The sequence below is a fragment of the Meleagris gallopavo genome, chromosome 1 (assembly GCF_905368555.1).
Source record: "Meleagris gallopavo chromosome 1, MGAL_WU_HG_1.1, whole genome shotgun sequence".
Classification (NCBI taxonomy): Eukaryota; Metazoa; Chordata; class Aves; order Galliformes; family Phasianidae; genus Meleagris; species Meleagris gallopavo.
In genome coordinates, this window is record NC_139404.1 from 126,952,735 (window position 1) to 126,980,059 (window position 27,325).

Genomic DNA, 27,325 nt, shown 5'->3' on the forward strand with positions numbered 1-27,325 from the left:
AAACGTGGAGATTCAATTAGGAAATCACTTTCTGGAAGAGCTGGAATTCCAGCTGAAATAAACGAAAATATTCCCTGCATTTTATCTTCATTTTTTTTTCTGCTTTTGCAGCATTGTCTTTCTAGTAATCACTACACTGTATAAGCAGAAGAGAAGGAAGCCCTACCAGACCTAAAAGACCTAATCTATTTGTTTTTCATACTTAGACAAATGTAGATTTGTATGTGATGTAATATTTGTGTATGTTTTACATAAACACACAAACATATATAGTGTGCATTTTTTGTACATAGTACAGACATAATGTAAACATACATTTTCTGAAAGCATTTTATTAGCTTGTTCGTATGTCCTTTTGAATATAAGCAATCAAGACAAAGTGGGCTTCACAATCTGATATTTATTTTTCTCTGGAGCTTATGTAAGCATTAATAGGAATGAGACAGGGGCAGCACTGAGATGAGATGTAGAACCACAATTGCAGCACGAGGAGGCCATGTGCTTTAAGAGAGACCCAGGAATTTGAAATAGACCACTGCCCTACAAACATACAAAGAACTAGGAGTGTTGTCAGCAAACTCTTACCCCTCTGTCTCAGTGTTTGTAGGGTTATTCAGCACTGTCCCATTTTCTCCCCTGAGGCCATTTGTTGGCCCCGAGAGAAAAGGAAATTGCAGTTCAGAGAAGTTGCTCTCAGTGGCAGATGCACAGCTATGGCAACAGCTGGGAAAGAGCACTGCTTCTGTATCGTGTAAACTGGCACATATTGTTGTCAGGTGGAAATGAGCTGAAGGGAAACACTCCTTTCATATTTCTGCCCTGTGCTGTTGCTGTGGACCTGGTAGCTCATCCTCTTGGACAGTAAAAGGAGACAATTTGTCATTCATTGGGGTGTAGCTGTGTTCTCAGTGGGATTTTTTCAAGACTCTAGATTTTTCTGCCTTGCAACACCTCCCTGGTGGCAGAAGCACAGAAGTTAGTTTGAAGTACTGGCATCTGTTTTTTAATTCTTGGAAGGAACTTCCTTACACTATTTAAGTATGCTGGTGCTTCACCAAGGCTTGGATGACAATTTCTGTGTTAAAAAGGTGCCTTGTGAGTGTCTACATGGTCCCCGTGGGCACTGCTACATTCGTGTTTGATTTGGTTAATTCTACTTGTCCCATCAGATGGGCATAAAGCTGCCAGAGAGATGGGCTGATATGTCTTTGGCACGAGATATGTTGTACTCCCTCAGATGTGAAGTTTCTTCATAGGCAAGGTGTAATATCATTTGATAACTATGTGGGATAAACACCATTAAATGAAGTACATATAAAAACATGAATAGGGACATTATATAATACACAGACTCTGTATTTAACTGAAAATAATCCTGAATGACTTCCTGTGGTTTCCTCAAAAATTCCCTATGTTCTTGAAAGACTGCTTAAGATAAGAAGGAATTATGTGAAGCGACCATGTAGGCACACTGAGCTATTGCAGGCCTTCAAAGTTTTATAGAAGAGAACAAAGTCTTTAGACTTGAGCTGAAGAAAACTTATTTGATATTATAATTACGTTCTTAAAATTGAGCTAGGAGAGCACAGAGCTAGCAATTTTGTGAAAAAGATCTAAGGTACCCACTCTGAAAGCACTCCCTCAGTCTGGAAAAACAGCTCTTGAAAGTCTTAGGATTTTCCCAAAATCCACAAGATAAAAAAAATAATGCAGATAATGTTGAATGATACAATTATGTCAATTTTAAGCAGAGGAGATTCCCTGGAGCTGATCGCTGTTTGGTGAAATGGAATCCATCTTTAAATCACATATGTTCTCCCTACAGTAACAATGAACAGATACCTCTTCATGAATTGTGTAGACAAATTGGACTACAACAAGAATTTCAATGCCAGAAAGAGGCTTCTCAAAAACGTACATCTGAATGAATGAATCTGAAGTTGTCTTAGAAAAGTCAAACTGTCTTGTGAAAGATGAAATGTTTCATTCCCTTCATAGCGACACCTGTAGGATTCTCTACCTTCTTTGCAATGGAAATGTAGGAGGACAAGGGGAAATGGTTTGAAGTTGAGGGAGGGAAGATTTAGGTTGGATGTGAGGGGGAAGTTCTTTACTATGAGAGTGGTGAGGTGCTGGAACAGGCTGCCCAGAGAGGTTGCGGATGCCCCATCCCTGGAGGTGTTCAAGGCAAGATTGGATGGGGCCCTGGGCAGCCTGGTCTAGTATTAAATGGGGAGGTTGGTGGCCCTGCATGTGGAAGGGGGGGGTTGGAGATTCATGATCCTTGAAGTCCCTTCAAACCCAGGCTATTTTGTGATTCTGTGATTCTCTGTATAGTTCCCCACAGCATTTGATCTTGTGCTACATGACTCAGCTAAATAATACATTCAGGTTAAAATACAAACTCTTACTGGGATATATAAAAATGTTGGCACAAGAGTTTGATTAGCATAGCGTTCTTTACTTCTATACACGCAGCAAGTTATTACTGTGATGGCCATAGTATAAACGTACAGGCAAAGAAGCAGAGAAGTTCACAAAAAAATTGTTGAGGAAAGGTATTTATAGTTCTATTACTTTGCTTCTGTTCAAAATACACCAGTTATTTGAAAAAGTCAACAGTTTCATAACCAACCTTGGACAAGCTAATCTTTGACTAGCACAGTCTGCCAAGGCAGAAACTTTTCTGATAACTGTTGGTGTCACCAGCTTTCACCTCGGTCACCTCACTGCAGCCTCACACTTGCTTTGCCCAGCTCTTGCAAGGCAAGATTAATTAGAAATAATTACTTATAAATTAGAAATAATTACTTATAAAATCTTTGTATCACAGTTTAAACTGTGATAGCTTACTTGATGATGTTTAGCGTGCTCAAAAAGGGTTTTTTGAACTTTCCTGCATAAGTAACGCACATGGAAATGAATACAAGTATTTTAACAGCTCTGTGCTTTTTGCCTTTTAAGCAACCTAATTCACTCTTTGACATGTTAGGTTGCAAAAATTCCTTTAGCCATCTCCATTTTTGGACACTGAACTTTCTTGGAAAGGGTTCTATGGAAATTTCTCACGTTTCCTGTTTGTTTATTTATTTATTTCAACTGTTGAAAATTTCTTTGTGCACATCAGAGAAGCAGTCTGTAAGTAGAATTCAGCCAGAAGAGGCAAGCAGTGATTATATAACTTGAGTTCCTGGGTCTCCACAAGTAAGAGAGATCATAGAACGGCTGGGATTAGTAGGGACCTCAAATCCCACCCAGCCCCAACCCCCAGCCGTTGGCAGGGCCGCCACCCTCCCCGTACAATCGGCCGGCCGGGTCCCGCCGCGGCCTGGCGGCCCTGCCCGGCTCCGGCCCCGCCCCGCCGCCGTTATAAGGCCGTCCCGCCGCCCGCCCCCAAGGTGCGCAGAGTGGGACGTCGGGTTGTTGTTTCCGCGGTCATGGTACTGAGTCCGGTGCTGGGGAAGCTGGTCAGTAAGCGGGTGGTGCTGGCCAGCGCCTCGCCGCGCCGTCAGGAGATCCTCACCAATGTGGTGAGTGCTGCCGAGCCGCTCTTCTTCCCTCCCCTCGGCGGGGTCGGCGCGGAAGGAGGCCTGGCCCGTGGATCGGTAGCGCGGGGAGGGCGGAGGCCGGCGCTCCTGCGGTTGCTGTCGGTCTTCTGTCCCTGGGGCGAGCGCGGCGGGTGGCCGGCTGCTTATGTGAGCGGCCCCGGGGAGTGCGCTGCAGCTGGCTCGGCCTGCTCGGTGTGCTTCTACTCTGAAACCTCTTAGCTCGTTACATGCGTGTGCATGAGTTAACATGACCTTCTAGATTCCGGTTCGGTTCCATCTTAGGTTTTATCTGTGTTTAAGTGCTTCTCAGCTGATGAACAGATTACTCTGCTAAAAGGCAGCACTGTTACGTCTCGTTTGTTAAAGAAAAGCTCAGAAGACCTTGACACTACCTGGAGTAATTAAAAGGGTCAATCTGTTGCCCTAACTTCATGAGATGAGTTATTACTGTTGTGGGGGGTAAAGTAGTTGCCCTTCTTCTTGCAAAGCACTTCTGAAGTATAAAGGAAGCTTTAATCCTTCCAGAGCATTTGGTCTCTGGAGGCATGTGCAAGCTGGGATAGTGGACTGGCAGTACTATGAATATTATACCTTACTAATGAGCTTGCACCTCAAGAATTGTGTTTGTTTTGGAGCCCCTTGCAACAAGAAAGACATCAAGATCCTGGAGTGTGCCCAGAGAAGGGCAATGTATCTGTGATGGTCCGGAGCATAAGTCTTATGGGGAGTGGCTGAGGGAACTGGGATTGTTCAGTCTGGAGAAGAGGAGGCTCAGGGAAGACCTTATGGCTCTTTACGATTACCTGAAGGGAGGTTTTAGTGAGGTGGGGATCAGCCTCTTCTCCTGCATAACTAGTTATAACTAGGAAATGGACTCAAGCTGCACCAGGGGAGACTCAGGTTGGGTGTTATGAAAATTCCTTTTCCAAAGAATGGTGAGGTACTGGAATGGGCTTCTCAGGCAGGTGGTTGAGTCGCCATGTGTAGAGGTGTCCAAGAAATGTGTGGATGCATCACTGAGGGACATGGTTAGTGGGCATGGTGGTGATGGGTCGATGGTTGAACTAGGTGGTCTTGGAGGTCTTTTCCAACACTTATGATTACAAAATGTGTAATGTAATTACACAGGTTTCTTCATAGGAAAATTCAGAACTTTAAATGTAAAAAAAGTATATGGAGATTAAGAGAAGCATAGAGGTTTACATGTGCCAAGTTGTTAGAAATGTAATGTCTGCTGGGTATAGTAAACTTATGTGTGTCATCTGGAGATGGGAAGTACAATGTTTTTAATAAAACCATCTACTTATTTTCTACTTACTACATTTTTAATAGTGTATAACTACAGGTGGTAAAGCTCATGTAAGAACATGCAGTACTGCTGCACAAGTACTGTGAATGGATTCAGTAAAAACTCTACTTATAGGAATAGACTATCCCCAGGGTACATAAATTTGATACTGAAAAGAACCCTATAATATTAAAAGCATATTTTTTCCCCCTTGTAAGCGTAAAGGTAGGATGTCTTAAAGTGGGTGGAGCAGAAACTGAATTTGTCACTTACCTGATGTGTCTTGGAGCAACTTCTAATGCGATTACTTTCTGTACTGCTTTCCTTTCTTTGTTACAGGGCCTACGGTTTGAGGTAGTTCCATCTTGGTTTAAAGAGACACTTGAAAAGTCATCTTTTGCAGCCCCTTATGAATATGCCATTGAAACAGCAAAACAGAAAGCTCTTGAAGTAGCAAATAGAATGCATGTGGTAAGTGTGGAATGCGTGTGGTAAAGGGGGGCTATAAGAAAGAAGAGGACAGATTCTTTTTAGTAGGGTCTGTTGGGATAGGACAAGGGGAAATGACTTCAAACTAATAGGGGGGAGATTTAGATTGGATCTCAGTAAGAACTGAGATAAAGATGGTAAAATACTGGAACAAGTTGCCCAGAGAGGTGGTGGACATCTCACCTCTGGAGAAGTTCAAGGTCAGGCTGGACCAGGCTTTGAGCAGCCTGAAGTAGTGTAGGTGTTCCTGTTCATTGCAGAAGAGTTGGACTGGATGACCTTTGAGGGTCCCTTCCTACTCAAATGATTCTATGATTCTAAGTTGCCTGCTATTTCAGCAATGAGACTTTTGTCTTCAGATTTTGTGTGTTACGGTAACTTAACTTCCATGTACTACTTAGGTAGTCTGTGAGTGATCTTCCCCATTAAAAGGAAATGTTTTGTCATTTGTGATAGATAGCATCCTGAAATTTACTCAACCTAAATACAAGAAGGCCTAATGCCTTCAAATAAAGTTTTTGTCAGGTAGACATGTCTTGCATCTTTTGTCAGCAGCGCACCTGTTCTGTCTTGGGATGAATAATTGGTAGTTCCTTACAGCATCGGGTTTGTGACTAGCTCTTATCCTGACAGTTGCTCACTCCAGGAATTCGTTGACTGTGAATCCATGAGCTTTGCTGTAGCTTTCACTAAAAAAAATAATTCAATTGAACAGTTGTGACGAGAGAATTCAGAATTCATAAGAATGAAGTTGCTTGGAAAGCAGAAAAAGGAGACAACTTGCTGTAAAACACTGGAGAAGAAGGCTGACATAATCTAAAAAGAGTGAGAATCTAACAGTTTCATGTCTGTGATTCTTAAATATTATAAAATCTTTGATCAAATATGCAGTGTCAGTTGGATTTCTGCCCTTGTCTGCAACTGCTGTGTTTGAGCACATCAGACTGTTCTTTACCAGAACCTTTTCAGGAGTCTGGCTGATGAGATCCTGTGAAGTATATTGTAATAATATCTTACTACAATTGTGAAAGAGGAGTGTACTTGTTCAGCCTATACTGATGTCAGAAAACACTATAAACCAACAGTGTTGCCAGATGTTACCATTCTTCAAAGCAAATATTGTATGATCTTCAGTGTAAATTGTTATCCAGGTTTCTATCAACTTTTTTCAGAGAATAGCTTGAAATTAGGAGAGTGTATATCAAACCCAGGTTTGCAATCTGCCTTACACTGGCCTTTCCTGGGGTTCCCAGTACAGTAAGGATGTGGAGCTCTTGGAGCAGGTCTAGAGGAGGGCCACTAAGATGATCAGAGGGCTGGAGCACTTCTTCTATGAGGAAAGGTTGAGGGAACTGGCTTGTTTAGCTTGGAGAGGAGAAGGCTCCAGGGAGCCTCACTGTGGCCTTTCAATACTTGAAGAGAGCGTATAAACAGGAGGGGGAACAGCTGTTTACGAGGGTGTATAGTAATGGGACAAGGGGGGATGATTTTAAACTGAGACAGGGGAGTTTTAGGTTAGATATTAGGAGGAAGTTTTTCACTCAGAGGGTGGTGACACACTGGAACAGGTTGCCCAAGGACATTGTGGATGCCCCATCCCTGGAGGCATTCAAGGCCAGGCTGGATGTGGCTCTGGGCAGCCTGCTCTGGTGGTTGGCGACCCTGCACATAGCAGGGGGTTGAAACTAGATGATCACTGTGGTCCTTTCCAACCCAGACCATTCTACAATTCATTTCAAAGCAGTATGCTGGTGATAATGTTCATTCAGTGGATTTCTAAATGCATTTTGAAAAAGGATCTTTTTTCTGGAGAAAAATTTCCTCCCTATAAACTTTTTTGTTTAAGGGCCAGAGTTGGAGACAAATTTTCTCTCGTGTTAAATAGTAGCTATTTACCTCATTAACATGCAAGTAAATAAAAATTTATCTACAAGGACAGTTTACATACAGCTTAAAGCCAAGAAAGAAAGGGCTATAAGGATTCTTTGTATGCCTATACTTCTCAGTTTCTTGAACTGTATTGTATGTGTTCCCCTAGGTTTGTATTGTAGAATTGTAGCTAAGAGAAATCATTCAGAGATCTTGACTATAAAAGGTGGTTCTACAGGGCTTCAGGTCTGTATTCCTGTCCCCACTGCATAGGATGCTTGCTATGAAGGAAATCTAACTGCCCTTTCAAGATCAAATTGACCTCTGAGAGTGCAGACAGTTCTCTCCTGGATGCATTTATTCATCAGTAATGTATTTGGGTGAAGCTGTAACCTGATATTAGTCTGCTCAACTCTCCTGTTTTATTCACTTCTGCAGTGTTATAAAGGATTACTGTTTTGTATACAGTGCAAAAGGAGAAAAGCGTCATGTTTTTCAGTTCCCTGTAAAGCCCTGCCTGTAAATCTACCTGGTGAACTAATGTTTTCTTGCCTCTTTTTTTAAAGTGTTTTATCCTTTCTACTTTTTTTTTTTTGAAATATACATTCTTTCTTTATGCCTTTTCAGAAACACCTGAGAACACCTGATATTGTTATAGGAGCAGACACTATTGTGGTAAGAGGTCTTCTGAGCTTTAGCAATGTTTTAAACCATGACATGTGTAGAAAATACAAGCATATTTAGGCTTGAAGTTGGGGTTGGGAAATGATTTTTCACTAGATGCACCTGAGGTGAGATGTATTTTGAGGTTACTAAGTCATTGCTTCCTAACAAGGCAATTTTTGCTGTCTTGAGTGCTTGAAGCCTCAGTACCCTTCTTCCAGAGACAGTAGTATCTGTGTTTCTTGCTCTGCTCAGTAGTCTCATTTTGTAAATGTGGCTGAAAACTTATTTTAAATCATTATTTTAAATCCTCAGTTTCCGGACAACTGAGAACACAGCACGGTGTCTCTATCTTTCTGTTTTAGTCTGTGGATGAGCAGATCTTGGAGAAACCAGTTGATAAGCAAGATGCATATAGGATGTTATCAAGGTTTGTAATTCTACATAAGATTCAAAATGTGTACATTTAAGTTGTTTTAATGGGAGCTGTATAGATGTATATTGAGAAATCTGTGGCCACATTTTTTTCTGATGTTTTTAAATATCATAAGCCAGTTTTGTTTTTGAAAACTAGATGTGTTTTTCCCTTAGCCAAAGCTACTTGTTCTTGCCCTTTCACTGCAGGGTGATGGGGGACTTAACAAACTATTTTGTTTTCACTTTAATTTGTGAATTATTGCAGGATTTTCTGTATGCTTCAATTGATGCTGGAGGGGAAGACAGGGAGAGAATTATGATGGAGGAAAAGAACAGAAGTAGTTTGAGGCTTGAATTTTAATGAAGATAATTGCATGTATGAGAGAGTGATGCATGCTCATTGACACCTGCTTTGAACTCCTACTACTTTGTTTCCTTTCAAAAGAAATGAACAATGTCTTCAGTTTAAATTTACTATTGGATAAACATTTTTCTAATTTACTTTTCAGTAAGTAAGATCTAATACAGTCAGTAGAGAAAATGACTGATTGAATGATTAAAGCTAGAAGGAACCTCTAGGTCATCTTCTCCAGCCCATCTGTTCAAGTAGGGTCGCATTGTGAAATTATAAGAAAATGTGTTAGTATCTCAAACTGAGGCTATACTTGCAGTTTTGCTCTACCCCAGATTCTGCTTTATGGATTTACAGTTTAATTGAGGAATTTTTTTTTTTTTTTTTTACATCCATTGTTGTGCTCAGTGGATAGGCTGTCAGGCTTTTAAGCTTCTACTTTTTTTTTTCCTCCTGAAGGATATTTTTCTTTTCAAATTTAATGTTTTTTTTTTTGTTCATTATTTTTAAAGAAACACTAACTGAATAAAATAAAACCAATAACCTCATTTTTAAAGGATGAAATGTGATGAGTCTGCTAGTCAGTCTTGTGTTGTACAGGAAGAGAAAAAGAGGGTGCAGTGCTTGATTGAGCAGTTCATATTCCAACTGAGGAGTCTGCTAAACAGAATACAAGGGTTTGGCTGGGTTTGCAGTTTAGCTGAAGGTCTAACCTTGAGTCTGTTGGGTTTCTTTAAGTCTGCTTTCAGATTACTTTTTTTTTTTTGCACTGGTGAGTTAATCTGAATTTTTAATCCTTTGGGGCATGTTGCTAATTTAATAGTAGTAGGGTTTTTTGTTTTGGTTCTTTACTATATAACAGTGACATATGTTACTAGTAGGAGATTCTTAAAGTCTGGCAAGAGACTTCTTACTACTGTTTTTGCTTAAAATAATACCAAGTTTTTCTTAAAAAAAAGTCCTATTATGTACTGATGTTAATTGTGTTCTGAATGAATTGGAAAATATTTAGACAAAATATGTCCTCATATCTGAAGTATCAGATTAAAGATTTTTGATTCAGGGTTTCATTCTGCAATTAATCACACTGACTTCAGTGTGAGGTGTTAAGAGTGAGATGCTTCTGGTCACATCACATGGTAGCCTGGCTAACCTCTTCAAAAATCTAATTTTCATGATATTTAGGATAATTTAATTGCTTCTGTATTACACAAACTTAATGCCTTTACAATTATTCAGCCACAGTGTGGCACTCTGGAGCCACTAGAAGTGTGGTGACTACTTCAGGCTTTCCATGCTAGAAGCCTGCTCAGTGACCTAACTGCTTATTGGTGGCTTTCAGTGAAGGTACCTGTAATGGTAGTGTAAATGTTGACTAGCTTTTTCTTATGCATTTGAAATAGTTGCTTCTTCTGCGTGGTGAATAGTCTGACACAGCTAATTGCTTTCTCAAATTGTGGACGTTGGTATTAGTGGGATTTTTAGAGTCTTGCCATAAATCTTAACTTTTTTTTTAATTGAGTTTTGTTAATATTTTTTCACCTATATTGAACTAAGAATGTATTTGCCTATGACATTTAAATCATGTTGGTGTTTTTGTATGATCTGTTTTGGGGTGTGGCAATATAATTATGAAGAATGCTTTTTCTTGTGATAGGTTTCATAACCATTGCTTAATAAATGATTTTCCCTCACAGATTGAATGGGAAGGAGCACAGCGTTTTCACAGGAGTGGTTATTATACACTGCAGCAGTAAAGGTACCTTAGTTTTGTTGTTTTTTTTACTCAGTGTTTTCATGAGTAATTATTTGCATAAAGACTTTGCATTGGACAGCAAATAAATAGCGTTGAATTTTCTCTTATATAGTCTGAATTGGTGTCTAACTCAAAATGGGAAGTACCTAATATTTAAACTAAAAACTCATCACAAAAGCTGTCCTCCTTACTGCATTCAGTTGTCATCGCCCTTCCTTTATGACAAAATACAAGCTTACAAAAATGCTCTGAGATCTATGGGACAAACTAAAAGATCAGTGTAAACTGGAGGAAATACTGTAACTGAAATTCAGACATGGCAACTGTAGGGAGCCATATATCTGTATCAGGTAACTTTTTCAGTAAACAATTGTTTTTTGAGCACTCTAATGTCAAAATCTGAGTGTTTAAAGGATTTCCTCTGATAGTTATGTCAATACTTCATTAGAGGAGCGTGTATCAAAATCTCTTCTGAAATTTCAATGAATATGGTTTTATGTAGATAAATTCATTATAGCTTTGTTTTTATTGGAATGGTTGTTCTTAGATCTTGTAGCAGAAATAAGATCAGTGATCCAATAATGTTATTGATGTCTGTACAGTAGAAAAAGAACAGCTGAAAAAGAAAGAAAATGATTTCAAGTGGTCTGTGAGCAGTCTAGGAAGAATAATGCCTTCTCTTGTTTAAGGGAAAAATAAAGTTGCGTGTACTGTCAGTAGCGATGCTGAGGACAGCTTGTCTCATCTGGAGTTTAGAAGTTGAAGTCATGGTATATTCAGATGAATAAAAATAGCTGAAGTCAGCATATTCATCAAGTGATTCAGGAGAAGAGGTGTCTGGGGTTTTTTTAGGGTTCACTTTTGTTTTAACTGATAATTATAATGTGTTGCTAAGTCTTGCATTTACGTTCCAGACAGAATTTTCATCAACACGTAGCATAGGAAGACTGGTTACTAGCATTTTTTTAACTTCACCTGAATCGTTGTGTTCTTTCAGTGCTAACACCACTTGCAATTAGTGTACTGCAGATCTTCCTTCTACCACCTGGGGAATTTCTGCTACCAGAATACAGACCAATAATTTGCACAGCAGTAGGAGGAGATGTGGACTTCGATCTTGTAGGAAAGAGTCAACTAATAACATGTAATGTGCTAGTGCGTGCTCATTCTTAAAGGCTGCTTTCTTTTGAGTATATTTTGGTGCAGCCTTGCTCTGTAATCTTACTGGGTTCAGTGTACCCATGCATTATACTGTTGGAGCCCACACCCACATACGCAGTGCTTCATAGCACCTTTGGCACTCTTACAACCACTCCTAGAAAAAGAAGGCTGAAATAACTCTTCTTATTTATTGAGAAAGATGGAAGATCACACTGCAGATGACACTGCTGGATGCCTGCAGTACAGATGCAGCTACATGCTCTGGCATATATAATAGCTATAATTTTAACTATGTTGTGTTATGGGTTGTTTGTTGATACTCTTAAGTTAGAAGAACGTTTGCAGCCTTCTTTGTGTTTGTTGCTGGGTGTATATACTAGCAATTAGTTTTGCTAACTTGAGCATATTGTACACAGGGAGAGCAAGCTGTTAGCTTAAAAAGGGGAACACAGTAGTAGAAGCTTTCACACTCTCAGCTTTTACTGAAGTGATGAGTATGTGCAGAGGGAAATAAACAGAAGAGATCACTGTCCCTCAAGACTTTTATTAGCTACTTCATGATTTATATCACTTTTTCTAAGTAAAATTCATATTAATATGAGGTGTAATTAAACTGATGTTACTCTCTAAACTGTCATTGTAGTGTTACAATTTCTGTTTCTAATGAGATTTCCTCTCTGTAGATAATCAGCTAGAAACAGAAATCACTGATTTCTATGAAGAGACTAAAGTAAAATTTTCAGACCTTTCAGAAGAGCTCTTATGGGAGTACATTCATAGTGGAGAGCCCATGTAAGTAAGACTCTAAAGCTATCTAACAGTACTTCAGAATAGATTTTGGGTTACATTACTAGCCTGCAGCATAAAATATTTTGCCCTGGAAATTCAGTAATACAGTAAGAAGTCTTTTGGTATTTGTTTTCTGTTGTTCTACCATTGCCACCTACACAGATTTTTTTTTTTTAAAACACTATTACAATTCAAGTAGTTGTTGGTTTTTTTTTAATAAAGACTTAGTCTTGTGTAATTTCTTAGAATTAAATAATTGCATGAGAAATTAAAAAAATTGACTAACTTTTTTGCCGTTGTGCATCCTTATCAAGAAAATAAGCGGCATGTAGTATTTTAAAGTTTGGTCTTTGGGGACACAAACTAATTCTAAAAGTATATAGCAAGTTAAAATACGAACAAGGAAGGAAGAACACTATCTCAAAGTGGGCTGTGAGCCCAACATCTTTCTGATGGCTGCAGAAATATGGCTGTTCACTTTCTATTTGATTTTTTTTCCCTCTCCTTTCTTCAACCAAGGATTTTTATTTTCTGTAGGTCTCTTCCTACTACTTCTCTCTGTAGAAATAAGGCTGGTCTATAGTAATTTTAACTACCTTGTGATTCTCTAATGATTTGATATGGTTTCTGTTAGCCTCTTAGAGCCAGCATTTTTTTCTGTATGTTCCAAAAACTCTGAACTTGCTTTCATCAAATCTACACTAAACTATCAACTGTCTTGCAGCACTGTTCTTTCGAAAGCAGTCTGTAATTCTGTACAGTCTGGAGTTAATAGATCTGAGACTGACTGACCTTTGGTTTCAAAGGTTGCTTACTTAAGCTTTCAGGTTTAGATGTTAGTCAGCGTACCTCTAACTACTTTGTTCCGTAGGTGTGAGCAGTGAAAATGTTGGTTTACTGCACTTTATCTGGCTGCATACATAACATTACACAATGAAATTTACATAATTAACTTAAAGACAGATTAAATTCCCAAGGTTACTTGCTGTGAAATACATGTGTATACTAGTACCGTGATGTTAGAGCACCTTGTAGCTTAGAGCTCTACTTGCATTTCCAGAAAATTACGTAGGATTTAAGTAGGACCGAGTGAGATAGCACTGGATTTTGTAATTGAATAGGACTTTGAAAAAGAGCAACTTTTCCCCTGATCTTCATTTTAGATATTACTCAGACTGAGAGCTGCAAAACACATACTGCAATTGTTTGAGTTCTAAGATGTCCCCTTAAGTTTGAGCTCCTTTTCAAGCTGATGGTATGCCTGAAGACCCTTCAGCCTCTAGTGGAATAGGGGTAGGGTCAGAATGTAACTGGGTGACTGAGTGGCAGTGTTGGTCTCAGGGAATACTTGCTGTTACTATCCTTGCCCGACAGGACATGGAGGAAGCTGGGTGACCTATGGCAGTGCAGTTTGACTGCAGTCAGATGGTATACCTCCATGTAGGTGACTGTGTCACTTGGACTGGTAGAAGCTTAATGACCTTAGGCTATTCACCCATTGTAGAAATATTAATCCTTATATTTAGTTATGACAAAAAAAAAAGCTTTGAGCTTAACTAGAATCCATCTCCAACTTGAGTAGACTAGTCTTTATTCCAGTCTCTGCAGTACTAGTGATTACATGTTCTGTGCAACCTTTACTGTCAAACACATTCTCAAACTTCATTAGATAGGTCTGAGCTTTCATTTTCTCTCCCCCAGGGACAAGGCTGGTGGATATGGAATCCAGGCCCTTGGTGGAATGTTAGTTGAGTATGTCCATGGAGACTTCTTGAATGTGGTGGGATTTCCTCTGAATCACTTCTGCAAAAAGCTAGCAGAGTTGTACTATCCACCCCTTAAACATACCATACAGCATACAAAGCATGACTCTATCCCTTCTGTGGACACTTTTGAGAGCCTAAGTGATGGAGAAAGTGAATCCTCAAGTTTCAAGGAACATAAAGGTGCTAGTAAGTTGGACAGTCCCTCAGGAGTTATTTGCAACTCTGAAAACAGCTCTGGTGTTACAACTGGTTCTGTGGTACCTTTGGAAAATCAGAATGGAGTATCAGACAGTGCAGCAAAAGTTCCATCTAAAATTCTAGACCTGATGGATGGTTTTAGAGCTTCAAAGGTAAGGGGGGGGAGAAAAGTAAAACTAATTACTTTGACTGCTACAATTGCTTTGTTGGAGGTAATTTGAAATGCTTGAGATGGAATAAGAATAATAGCATAAAAGAATTACTGTGCAGAGAATCTAAGATAGCTGAAACTTCTGACACAACACAGATGTGGTTTTTTTTTTGTATGAATTCTATCTACTCTATGAAACTTTAACAGCAGAGATAATTAAAAAAAATCTTCCTTTTAATTTGAAAGTGAAGAAGTCCACAGGACTATTTTTCTTTTTTTTGCCTTTGCATGTTGGGTCTTGGGTATAAATGGTTAAACTGTGCTTCTAGGATGTCTGGAAACAGTACCTATCTGCTTTCTTCCCATATGTTCCTTTTGTCATGTTGTCTAATTAAATGCAACTTATGGAAGATTGACTTATCTTTCATTAGCTACATCAGTGATTCTGTCTCTGGTGCATGTTGTAACTAGAATGCTCCGAAATAACAGTAATTTCAGAAATGTATCATGCAAAAATGCATTCCACAGTGAAAGTGGAATGTTGCTGGGAAACTTCAGAATGCTTTTAAATATAAATTTATCACTGAGTTTTTTGTACTAAGTGCAATCAAATAGAAAATAACTTTTTATCAACACTGCTAGGAAGGCTTTTTATGTGGTTTAATTACCAAGCTTATTTTAAGTATGTGCAGTGCTTGTCATAGTTTTTTTTTTTTCCTTTTGAACTTATAATGCTTAGTTTTAGAATTCTGGGGGAGATCTTAGCTTTTTTATTTCCTGTTAAAGAAGTAGCTTTTTTTTTTTTATACCCTGTTTCATGTTCCAGTTGTTTATCATATACTGCCTGGAGATTATCAGCTGGAGAGACATCCATGTAATACAGGCTACAAACTGAAGGTCACATGCTGTGAGGAGCACGAGTGGAGCAGCAGTGTAATGGGAAATGAATAACTGGGTGTTTTAAATGCTACCAAGCTTTCTACTCAGAGCTCCACCGTAGTGAAGAAGGTGAAGGAGAAATTGAACACTAGTCATTCTGAATAGATTACTGATATCAAGTTGGTGATGTTTCAGGAAGAGATGAAAAAACTGCTCAAGTGGCAGTGAAATGACAAACCTAAATGTAATTAAAAATAGCAGAGGAGGGTACACAAAACAGTGAACAGTGGTTGAAACAGCAGAAAGTCACAGTTAAGCCTGTGAATTGGTGACTTACCCTTATTGTAGTTCTAGCAATGCAGTTAAGTTATGATAATTAATAAAATCAGATGTTCTTATATAGCTGAATAGTAACAGTAGGTTGTTTCAAATGTATAGCAAAGGCTAATGGTAGGCTTGTCAAGTAAGTTGTATCAACAGAGAGCAAGTTGGAAGTACCCGAATAGATGAGATAATGCTTAGCACATCTTCAAGTGCACCATGTGGAGAATTACCAGCGTTCTGTAATTGCACGTTATGTATGCTCATTGTTCTGATCTGATGGCTAATTCAGTTCTGTGCAGTGAAAGTTGATGGCCACTGTAAATAAAAGCAGGAGCTTTCCTTTTCTAATAATCAGTGTAAAATCAGCACAGAATGCTGAAGTTTTGTGTTGAGCTATTGGGGATTTCTTTTCCTGAGGCCTGAAGATATTTGTACAATACATTACTGGTTGTGGATTACTTCTGTGGACTGACAAATCTTACCTCCTCTCTCTGTACTTCTAGAATATGGATAAGAGCGCATAAGCATTTAGCTTCATAAAAGCTTTCAGGATCTGTTTCATTTTTATTTCTTGAGTGTTGCTTCATAAAGCAGGCTGAAGTCTCCTGCAGAGGAAGGAGGCATTACCACCTACTTTACTATGAACAGTTACTGTTGCAGAACAGGAGATCAGGTTTGAGTGATACATTATCCAGTTCTCCAACATGTTCTGAAATTGCATATTCTGATTTTCACTTCTGTTACGATATTTGTTTGGTTTGTTTGTGAACTGGGCATTACAGAATTGTAGAATTACTTATATCATTAATTTTTTTGAATCTCTTTGTTTTTTGTTATGTCCAGGTCAAATTAGTTCAAAAGTTGGGCAGATCTTGGAAGTCAAATGGTTGTAGTATAGATGCAGTTGGATCAATACTGCAGAAGTCTGGATTCTAAGAAATCCCAACTGTATGTTCTTACTAGAACAACAGAGGAAATGATAGAAAGGATGAAGATAATAAAATGTTTACACACTAGCATAGCTTTCTCTCAAAGTTATTTTTTTTATTAAATAGAATGTGTATCCTTCCTTCTTGACTGAGTGATTTTTTTTTTCAAGTACATCATAGTTGCTTACAGTTGCAGTTAAGTGTCTCAGTGATTGCTGTGTGTGCTTCCACTGTGTTCAACATGAATACCATTGTTTTAGGAATTTTAATGTGCTTCTGAGCATTGAAACTGCAGTGTTTTATTTTTCTTTGTTCCGTGTGTGTCTTACTAAGGTGTGCATGTGGTAGAGTTGTGCTTTGAAGTATTATTCCTTTTTTTGGCCATAGTTTTTACTTCATAAAGACCATCTTTAACTGAAGCTGCTACATTGCCTTAGTGGAACTTTACAGTTCCTTACATTTCATGTAAATCAAATTTAAATTGATCTGAGATGTTTTCTTAGGCATTCAGATGTTTAAATTTGGCTTAATGGAACATGCATATTGCTAGGTATATGCTAAATATCTGAATAAAGAGGTGCTCTTAATACAAACTCTGTAGACTGCATGCCAATATATTTTCAGTGCCGTTCTCTCTCATATACCTCTGTCCCAATTAATGTTACTTAGAAAAGCTGTTAGAATACTTAGAGGAAAAGAAACTTGTTATAACAGTTCTTAGGAGTTGTTACTATGTTGTGCTTAAATAACAGTAATCATGTAGACTAATACTTCTGGAATGTCTGTGGCAAAAAGTTCAAGTCCTTTGTTTCTTGATTGCAGTCTTTCAAATGCAAGTTGTTTTTTTTTTTTTCCCTGCATGTAGGCTCTGTTTGTAGCCTCTAAGCTGAAGATGTTTGATCATCTGAAAAAGAGAAGTCCTCTAAAGGCTGCAGATATTGCAGATGAGGTTGGAACTTCTGTGCATGGAACTGAAAGACTCCTTGATGCCTGTGCTGCTCTTGGGTTGCTGAAGAAAACACCACAAGGTGACTTTTCCCATCCCTCCCATATTGTCAGTAACTTGGATTTGAGGTGGGGAGATTGTTGCTTTTTTGTGTTGATCATTAATAGCTGGAATTGTTCTGTTTGGGAGCAGAAATTATTTAATGAACACACTAGGTCTCCTTTGAGGAAACCTTAGATTGATGTTGTGTTCAGAGAGCAAAAGCAATCATCTCCAAATTCTAATAACTTTCATGGGCAAGTCCCAGGGAGCAGCATAAAAGCCCAGATATACCATCTAAATAAGGACCAAGCCTGTTCTCCTTTGCAGTAGTGCAGAGTCACAAACTTGAGTGGAGAATTGCAGATTTTATGAGGAGGGCTCTGGAATTTAAGCACCAGCTTAAATGCTAGCACACCTAACTTGCACAGTACTTGGAAGTGTATGTAGGTGACAGTCAGGATTAATTTTTTCAATCTGCACTATATAAATTTTCATATCTATCACTTACTTTGTAATACTTGAGAGGCTTAAATGCCAAGAAAAAGAAATAGAGGATGCTTTCAACTCTGAAGGGCAACATGAAGGAGAAAGCACTAAACTGGAATGTACTGGAGAATGTTTGAATTTAAGGGAAGAAAAGGCATCATCTAAAACAGAAAAATGCAGTCAAGAATGAGGAATTTCTAATGGTCTTCTATGAATGTCAGATGCATAGTTAAAATTCTCTGGATTATAAATAAGCAATGAAAATATCCTTTGCATCCTTCAGCACCTACATTCATTTTTAAAAAGGAAGTCCTGAAGTGATTTTCATTCTTCAAGAATGAGGAGATCTTTAGAAGTATTTCATAGAAATCTTTGTACAGTAAAACACTTTGTGATGCCAAAAATCAGGATTTGGTGGCTCTTTAATGGCATTATAAGGTAATATGCCTTCAAATATTAGCTGATATCTATAAAGTGGTGGAACAAAACTGGTTACAATTGTGCTCTTCCCTTAAGGTTACAGTAATACAGATTCAGCAAATACTTATCTGGCATCTGATGGTGAATACTCGCTTCATGGCTACATTATCCACTCTAATGACCATCTTTGGCCTCTCTTTACACACCTGGAGTCTGCTGTTAAAGAGGGAAGCAGGCAGAATCATCGAGCCTTTGGAAAGAAAACGGAGGATTTATTTAATGTAATGTAAACTCTTTTTTTTTTTTTTTTTTTTCAAGACTCATGAGCCCAGAACTTATCTAGAGGGAAGTAGAAACCGAGCTGTTGAAGAATATTCACGAATCTCAAATGCTAGAAATGCAATATAACTTGCTAGTCATAGATTTCTGTTCCCCTCAACGTTAACAGTGTAGTCTTAAGGCTCTAGAAATTCTGGAGCAATCACAGAATATACTAGAAAACTTCAGTGCTGATAAAATTCAGATGGAAGTTCTGCCCATGCAGTTAACATGCCCTAGAACAACCTCTCAGTGTGTTTAATTAACCACTGTGTGGCCTTTTTATTATACCAGGCATACATTAAATATGTATTCCTTCAATTTGGGTGCTAATAGCTTGTTACTGATGTGCATCCAGTGCAATCTGTTGTGGCTGTACATTCAAAGTTGTTTCTGAAGTATCATTCTGTTAATGCGGGGGATGAATGCAGGGACATAGGTCACTCTGAAAGTAATGCCTCCTATTTATTTCTGTGGAAACCACAGCAGATTCAAAGGACACAATAACACTATTTGGTAGAGCAAATTCTCAGATAAAAAACACTATTTTTAAACAGTTGCCACCTTTAGCTATAAATTTTTGCTGGTGATGAACATAAGCCTGTATGCTGCACTCATAAGTCTGTGTGGCCATCTAGAATGCTGCTTGTCTTTCACATCACTTTTACCACTGCTGAAATGCACCATCCATTGCCTCACTGTGCTCATATCTACAGTTTGGTCTCCATAAACATTCAGCAAGTGTCCATGTTGCCATTGGTGTCAAGATGCCATTTTGTCCGACTGCCAATCTGCTGAGGTGTCATGTGACAACAACATCTAACAGAATATTGGCAGAAAAGTTCAGCCTCTGCTACCATACTACCAACATCAACCTCTGTTGTAGGCCAACTGAATAAAATAAGAGGTGTTACTTTTGGTGCAATCTTTGTTTTATCTAGATCTGTAGTTTTCTATATACTTCAAGCTGGCACATGTTGCCGTTAAGAATTATAATCCTTTCCTTAATCTGTTTCCATCTCTATAGCATTCCTTTCTTAATACTAGTCCAGGTGGGTCTTTTCAAACTGGGGTATCACTTAATGTGATTCCTAACTCAGTAGTTCTACATCTAGTAAAGCAGACTGGGGGCATAAATATTAGTGCCTGTTTAAGGAGAGTGTGGAGATTTATATAAGGATTTATTTTTTAACTACAGTACTTTAGGCTGCATCTTGAGGTTCTTGATTTGAATTTAACTTCTAAATGTTGAGGAAGCCAGTTTTCTAAAGAAAATGTCTATACTCTCCCTGTGTAGTTAATGAATGAAGTAACAACCTTTAGAGATTCTAGGAAGTCCTTTTAGGCTAGCACTATCTATGTTACTGATGGACAGAAGCTCCTTTAGGAATCGTTTAGAGACTGTTTTAAAGGGAACTTGGATTCTTTAGGATAACTGCTGTAGTAGGTGGCTAAATCTGTGTGAATTACCTACTTTAGTGTAGGTGAACTACTTCGTGTTAATCTGAAGTATTGACTTGAGTTTTACTGGATGATGCAGGCAGTAGTCACTACTAGTTCAGACCTGCACTTTCTACAGTACAGTATGCGTCCCATCAGGATAGACACTGCTTGTGGTACTGTATATACCATAGCCTGTAGATACTCTACTTAATGATAGCTTTAAAGCAGTGTATAACCAATGAGGTTAGTATGGAAGTGAGATGTGCTTTATGCATCACTTAGAAGCCTGAGGCACAAGGTTCTAGTTCTTCATGCTTTCTTAACTAATCTAAGACAAGCAGTGTGGTCTTTAACATTGCTATTTTAAAATTAAAGCCCAATAATCTCACGTGATGGGAAAATAATTAGAATAAATGCCAGAATTGCATGAAATCAGTTTGTGAATATATCAGGAGGAAGGATCATAGATGAAAATCCAGTCTGTTTGTCTGTTTTTTGCTGTGGAGCAAATTCCTTAATGTATATCTAAGGCATAGAATCGCATTAAAAACACTTCAGATCACCTCTTCGTCCTGCTATGCTACCTCAATAGCAATCATGTAGACAGATGCAAGTGGTTAATTTAATAACCCTTAGGCTAGCCAAGACTAAGCTAGCTAAGTGTGTGTTCTTTGAGACACACTACAGAAGACGTCTAGGTGACAGTTAAAGGGTGCAGAAATGTGCTTATCGCTACACTGAAGCAATTGTAACCAGCAAAGAACTTAGATGAGCAACCAGGCAATGACAGTTCGATCTATTTTTAATTTCAGAATTCTCATTAATATACTAGTGCACCAACTGCCTTGATTGAACGTAACTTTAGTTACAGTAATTAAAATTTGTTTACATTACTTGTTTTTTTTTAAAATTTCTTTCTCATTTTTAGGACTATTATCAGAGCCAGGAAGTGAAGCAGCGTTTTATGGCTGCCATGCACAGCATTGCCCACCTTACAGCAAGAGACGTGGCTACAGCATTTGATCTTTCAGAGTTTAAGACTGCTTGTGATTTAGGAGGTATGGTCTGTGAGTTGAGACTGTGTGCAAATTAAAGGGAAAAAGCTTGCTTTCAGGTCCTTGTTTTATCACTTAAGTGGAAAAAAGTGCATGTTTTGAATCGGGTAAAATTGACTACTGTTAATTTTCTGGTATTGTAATGTCAAAATGAAAGGACTTAATGCAGTTAACTAAAAGCAAAGTTATTTAAATGGTAGTTGAGTGACTTCATGGTACTTGAACAGTTTGAAGTAAGTGAATATCATAGTGAGTTACATACTGATGCACAGTCAACACAGAAAACAAAGTTTGTGGCTTTGCTAGTAGAATCTTTCAGTGCTGGTGGTCAGCCTTGAAACCACTGCTACAAGAAAAATTTTGGACTCTCTTAGGATGGGCTGAGGACTCCTGTGGTTATGGTGTTTTTTGTGTTTTTACTAATTAATATCTAAGATGACCACCAAAATGTTGAAGACCAGTGATGGATGTGAAGAAACTCTCATTGTTAGTAGTTTTGTTTGTTTTTTGTTTTTTATTTTACCCTGTACTTAGTGTGGCAAAAATGAAATATTTAGGGAGAATGTCTTGTGCAAGAATAAGACAGCAAATAAAAAAAACCTGAAGTAATGCTATCAAAGGCCATACTAACAAATCTATGATAGAGTAGGGAATAATAACTATACTGCCCAAACTTTGAGGCATTGTTCTATCCATTGGAAAGTGCTCTTGATCATATTAACTGTGGATATTAATACTGAAATAATAACTATTGGCTACCTCTACTTCTGAATTGATGTTTATCTCCTCTTAATGTTACATATAGACTTGTCCTTAAAAATTTATGCAGATGGTAGTAGAGAAGGTTTTATTTGAGTTTCTTTAAACTTCCAACAGGTTGTACTGGAGCTCTGGCTCATGAATTAATACAAATATATCCAAATATGAAGGTCACAGTGTTTGACCTTCCAGAAGTCATTGCAAACAGCTCTTGCTTTCAACCATCAGAACAATGCACAGCTCCAGTGACATTTGTATCAGGTAAATGTAACATTACCATTTATCTTGTATCTATTATCCTCCAGCAGAGGACAGTCTCTTGCTGCAGAAAATGGTGTGCTGCCCTGCTCCAACCCCAAATCTGACTTGTTAGAATGCAGCATTGGCTCACCCATGCTAAACAGGGGCATTGTACTTCTCAAGCCTGTAGGGACAGAACCAAACAGTGGTTGGAGAGTGGCGGTAAATAAAGTGTGAATGGAAGTAGAGGCTTCCTGTATGTCTGTGTCTTTGACTTTTCCTATCTAAGCAAGATCAATATGCTTATTACATAAGACTTCAATCTCTTCTTGCTTGCTTTAGGCTTTCTCTCCATCTCTACATATAACAAAATTCTTACTTGTTATCTGCTCTGCTCTTACGCAACTCTTTCCTTAGCTAGAAATCAATGTATCAGTACTCCTCTTTACTCAGGCTTCTTACTTTACCTCTGCTGAAACTCCTAGTTCCATCTCAATATTTTTATTTCCTGCTGTAGAACTATACTAACTAAAATAAACATACTAACTCTGCCTTTCAACAGGTGACTTTTTCACGGATGACCTTCCAGAAGCAGATCTTTACATACTTTCACGTGTTCTTCATGACTGGCCTGATGAAAAGATTCATGTACTGTTAAACAAAATATCAACTGTTTGCAGACCAGGTAGGTTTTTAATCTCTTATGATGACAGATGCATATTAATACACAATCATAATCATAAGTTCATATTAAAAAATGCATATTCTTATCTAATCATAGCAGTCTTTGCTTATATGCTTATGCTTGCATTATAGTAATGCCTCAAAAAAAAAAAATCCAGATCTACTCATAGAATGATTTGAAATAAATCCTTACTGTAGTTGCAGATTTTACAAGGAACTTCTTCATCTCCTTTATCTCTACTACATTCAACCTTTCTTGCAAAGACTTGTATCATCAAATACTGAAGCATGCACTTCTACCTATAGATACAAGCAAGCCAATTAAAGATGCTGCAAGTTAATCAAGGAGAGGCAGTTCTTGCTATGTCACTAGTGTCTAGAGTAGTGGAGTTCAGAACTACTATATAATGAGATTTCTTGAAAAATATATAGTGTTGTATTTTCAACTACATTTTGATAGTATAAAAGATCAAAGGGGAAGCCTTTTAAACAAAGAGCAAGAGAAAAGCCTTCCTGCTTTACTCAACTGATTCCTTAATCCAAGAGGATTAACAGTAGCTATGAAGTTTGTTTCATAAGAGAGCATTCAAAAAAAGATCTAGGCTGCAAAGCATAATCCTGTTGCACAGAATCATATGGGTTGGAAGGGACATCTGGATATCATCAAGTCTAGTCCCCTTGCTGAAGAAGGTTCCCTACACGTAGGTCACACAGAGGTGTCTAGATGGGTTTTGAATATCTCTAGAGAGAGAGAGACTCTAGAACATCTCTGGGCAGCTTGCTTATAAACTACAAAAGAAAACTGGATGGCGTCTTTCCTTATTTGTAGACTGGAATATGACAGGAAGGAGTTGCTTGGTTCAAATGATAACAAGACAGAGTTTAAAAATCATGTTCAGGAAGTGATCTAAACTTCACTGAAGTAGAAACGGTACTCAAAGCTCCACCTTTCCCCTAACAACTAATGGTTTTTTTCCAGGAAGAGATGATTGAAAGTAAACTTTAGTTACTGATTACCCCTGAAGCCCATTAAAACACTGTTCTGATGGGGGATCTATATGTAAATGTCTCTGGATATAACACTAAAAATATGAAGCTAGAAATACTACTGAAGTGCTTCTGGTTGTTCTGGAAATGCAGGAAGTGCCTTGCTAGTGGCAGAAACTGTGCTTGATGAGCAGAAGACACACCCTCCTAGAGTTGTACTGCAGTCTCTGAGTATGACTGAAGGCAAGCAGAGAAGTGGCTCAGAATATAAGCAGCTGCTGGAGAAATATGGATTCACAAATACACAAATTAAGATCACAGGCAACTTACTAGATACTGTTTTGTGCTTCAAGAAGAGTCAGTCATCTTGGCATGCACAGAAATAGCATGAGATGCTGAATTGTTTTAACGTGTGCAATGTACCTGTCATCACCCAACATTGTCAGTTTAGGTCCATTTTGACCCTTTATATGAAACGTGGGTGTTATAAGTTTTGAATAAAAGGTTTAAACTCAATCCTGTACGAGCTGTACTCTTTGGGATGGTAGTTGTCGTCTTCAGTTTTCTATGGGACTTTACTGGGAAGCACTTCAAGGATGCCATTTTATGCTTTTTTTAATTTGCTCTAAAGAAAGACAACCAAGCTCTAATCGAGTTCCTGGAGTAGTTGTAATATCATAGGAACTTCAGTAGCTTCTAATTTCCAGGCACAGTATATACTCACACAGACTCCACTTGAGTTGTTTCCATTGGTTCCTGTCAGATTTGTTCTTTTTCTGAGTATTTTTGAGTATTGTTAAATGGCTATTTATATTTTTGCCTCATTTGAGATGAATTTCAGGTTTTATGCAACTTTTCAAAGATCTATGAGTAGATATTTCTTTGTTCCAGCTTTTAATTAAAGAAATATTCTCCACCCTCTCTCCTCAAGTACTTTGTCCCTAATGTCACAACTTTTAATAGTTTTTTGGATACTATATTAATATTTACTATTTCTATTTCAAATGTCCTCTGTAGTAGAAGCATTCCTAGAGATTAAAGTTGTACTTTCAAACGAGCTTTCTCTTCTATCAGTTATTACTTTTTTGCCTGTCACATTTCTGGAGCAATAATCCTGATGAGCCAACCTCAGCAAATAGTTTGAGCAAGGTCAGGAATTGTATCTGCCTGCTAGACTCAGCCTTGTTATTTAATCAGAAGTTACTTTGCTCTTTGAACTCTGAGTAAAGTGAACGTAATACAGTGATTCATTCAGCTCATCTAAGAGACACATAGTACAGAGTATTTCAGCTGTAGAAAACTAGGGGAATGCCAGATTTCTTCCAGACAGGGGTATGTAAGTCTTAGCAGAAGCTTTTTATACATGAAATTTTGCTGATTTCATCTGTAAGGATGTTTGGAGAGAGATGTCAAACTACTGAATGTGTTTGAAGCAAGTTTATTTTCTGTACTGATACAAAGTTTGCCATTATGCTTAAAGGGTTTATATTTTAAAAGACTTATTCCAGCAATTTTTCTGTTTCAGTTATTCATCAAGTTTATGCTATATATCAAGCTGTTGAAAAATGTTTGAGTCAGAACACAGCACTCTTAAAGCTGGCACATTTATTACTGTCAGACTTAAATTTGTACCTCTAAGTACTGTGTACTTAATGGCTATAAAACTTGACTAGCACATGTGGTTAACACATCACCTCAATGTACTCTGTTATTTAAGTGCAGCATTTTATACAAAATGAGACTTAGTTCCTTGAGCATGGTGACTGCGGTAATATACTAACACAGCTCTATGTTCTTTGTTGTTTCTTTTTTGTGAAATCAGTTTTAAGATATGAATAAGAAATAACCATTCATATAAAAACAAAACAAAATAAAAAAACGGCATAATAAATTACTGCAGTGCAATGTGGTTAGAGGGTTCAGGATCATTTTGCTAGCTATCCTTGTCTGCTGTACAAAGGAGGCTAATACAAGCTCTACAGGAATCTGCTTTACTGAACAGTGGGTGCCTCCAGTCTATGCTCCTGGATGATCTCAAACAGAATAGGCTGCTCTGTTTTAGAAACTGCTCTTATAGTGAGAGGAAAAAAATGCAAGCTGCATTTTTACCTTCTCAAGTGGCTTGCATTGTTCAAACCCTCAACTTTGATGTTGTGAGATTGTGGAGAGATTGACCAAAATCATGAATCTAGACAGAGAGAGAACTCAGGAGTAGCAGTTCTAAAAGTATTTAGGAGGAGGTGCCTGTGAAACTGTAATAAACTTGGGCAAGTCCAGTGGAAGCAACCAGGATGGCCCAGGTGCCACAGTATGTGGCTTGCAGCTTTGATAGAAATGTGCTTCAGTCTAGAGGTGGTTTTGGGGGAATCCTGCCTTTCACTGCCGAAGAAACAAGTACCAGAAAGACAGAGCTAGGCTCTTTCCTATGATGCACAATCATGGAATGAGGGATGATGGACACAACTGGGAGACCATGACTGGATTACAAGCTGGGGAAAAAATCATTCATTAAGTATTGGAGCAGGTTGTCCAGAGAAGTTGTGGGATCTCTGTCCTTGGAAGTTTTAAGATCTGAGGATAAAGCTCTGAGCAAGCTGATGTGACTGTAGAGTTGCTGCACTTCATGTAGGAAGATGGAGCAGAACTTGCCTGTCATCCATTTCAACTCAAGCTATTCTGTATTTGATACACTTCATTCATATGAGAAATGGTAAATTCATCATTTCTCACTAATGTTCAAACATCTTTTTTTTCTGGAAAAGGCTGGCATTGTTTCTGACTGGAAGGGGTGGATTTAAAGGTGTTACATTGAAAAGATTTCCTGAGCAGTCGGGCCTAAGAATAAAGACAAAGAATGCAGGGATGAGTTTTACAATGCAAGTGATTTTCTGCCAGTAAACCCTATAAGTGTTTTTTTTTTTTTTTGCTTTTTTGGGAAGTGACATTCAGCTATGCCTTCTTGAAGATGCTGTCTTATCCACATTCTGTATTGACAAATAATTCAGCTGAAATCTGATGCACAGTAATATTTTTTTTTTTAAGTGGAGAATAATGGGGATTTAAAGAATAATAGATGAATGAGGAGAAATTCAGAATTTGCTCACTGAGCAGAGGGGTGAGCAAGAATTCTTGAGGAGGATAGAAGGTGTAAGTTGGTAAAAGGAAAACAGAAAAAACTCGATTAACTGTCATAGTTCAGTCACTGTTATATTAAAATATTGACCACATTATAGCTGTTAACCAGTATTTGTGGTTCGAAAATGAATGGGGCAGTATTGTAACTGAGCAACCCAGCATAAAATCCTTGGAAGAAGTATTGAATGGCTGACCCTCTTTGTGAAAGTGCTCAGTTAAATTCTGAATCTG

The 27,325-nt window shown here is 38.1% G+C and overlaps 1 protein-coding gene across 3 annotated transcripts in view; it reads left to right on the plus strand.

Moving 5' to 3' along the window:
- Nucleotides 1–3,365: 3,365 nt before the first annotated feature.
- Nucleotides 3,366–27,325, plus strand: part of ASMTL (acetylserotonin O-methyltransferase like) — a 29,680-nt gene continuing 5,720 nt past the window's right edge. Inside the window, exons 1-13 of one of the 3 annotated variants that reach the window (XM_085213093.1) lie at nt 3,367–3,530; nt 5,176–5,307; nt 7,822–7,869; nt 8,223–8,287; nt 10,324–10,385; nt 12,227–12,335; nt 14,034–14,448; nt 17,445–17,607; nt 18,570–18,754; nt 21,163–21,292; nt 22,166–22,309; nt 22,851–22,973; nt 24,113–24,475. In XM_085213093.1, the coding sequence (XP_085069219.1) occupies nt 3,438–3,530; nt 5,176–5,307; nt 7,822–7,869; nt 8,223–8,287; nt 10,324–10,385; nt 12,227–12,335; nt 14,034–14,448; nt 17,445–17,607; nt 18,570–18,754; nt 21,163–21,292; nt 22,166–22,309; nt 22,851–22,973; nt 24,113–24,345 (1,902 nt within the window). In that variant the 5' untranslated portion in view covers nt 3,367–3,437 and the 3' untranslated portion in view covers nt 24,346–24,475. The other 2 variants (XM_085213111.1, XM_085213102.1) reach the window with 2 other exon arrangements.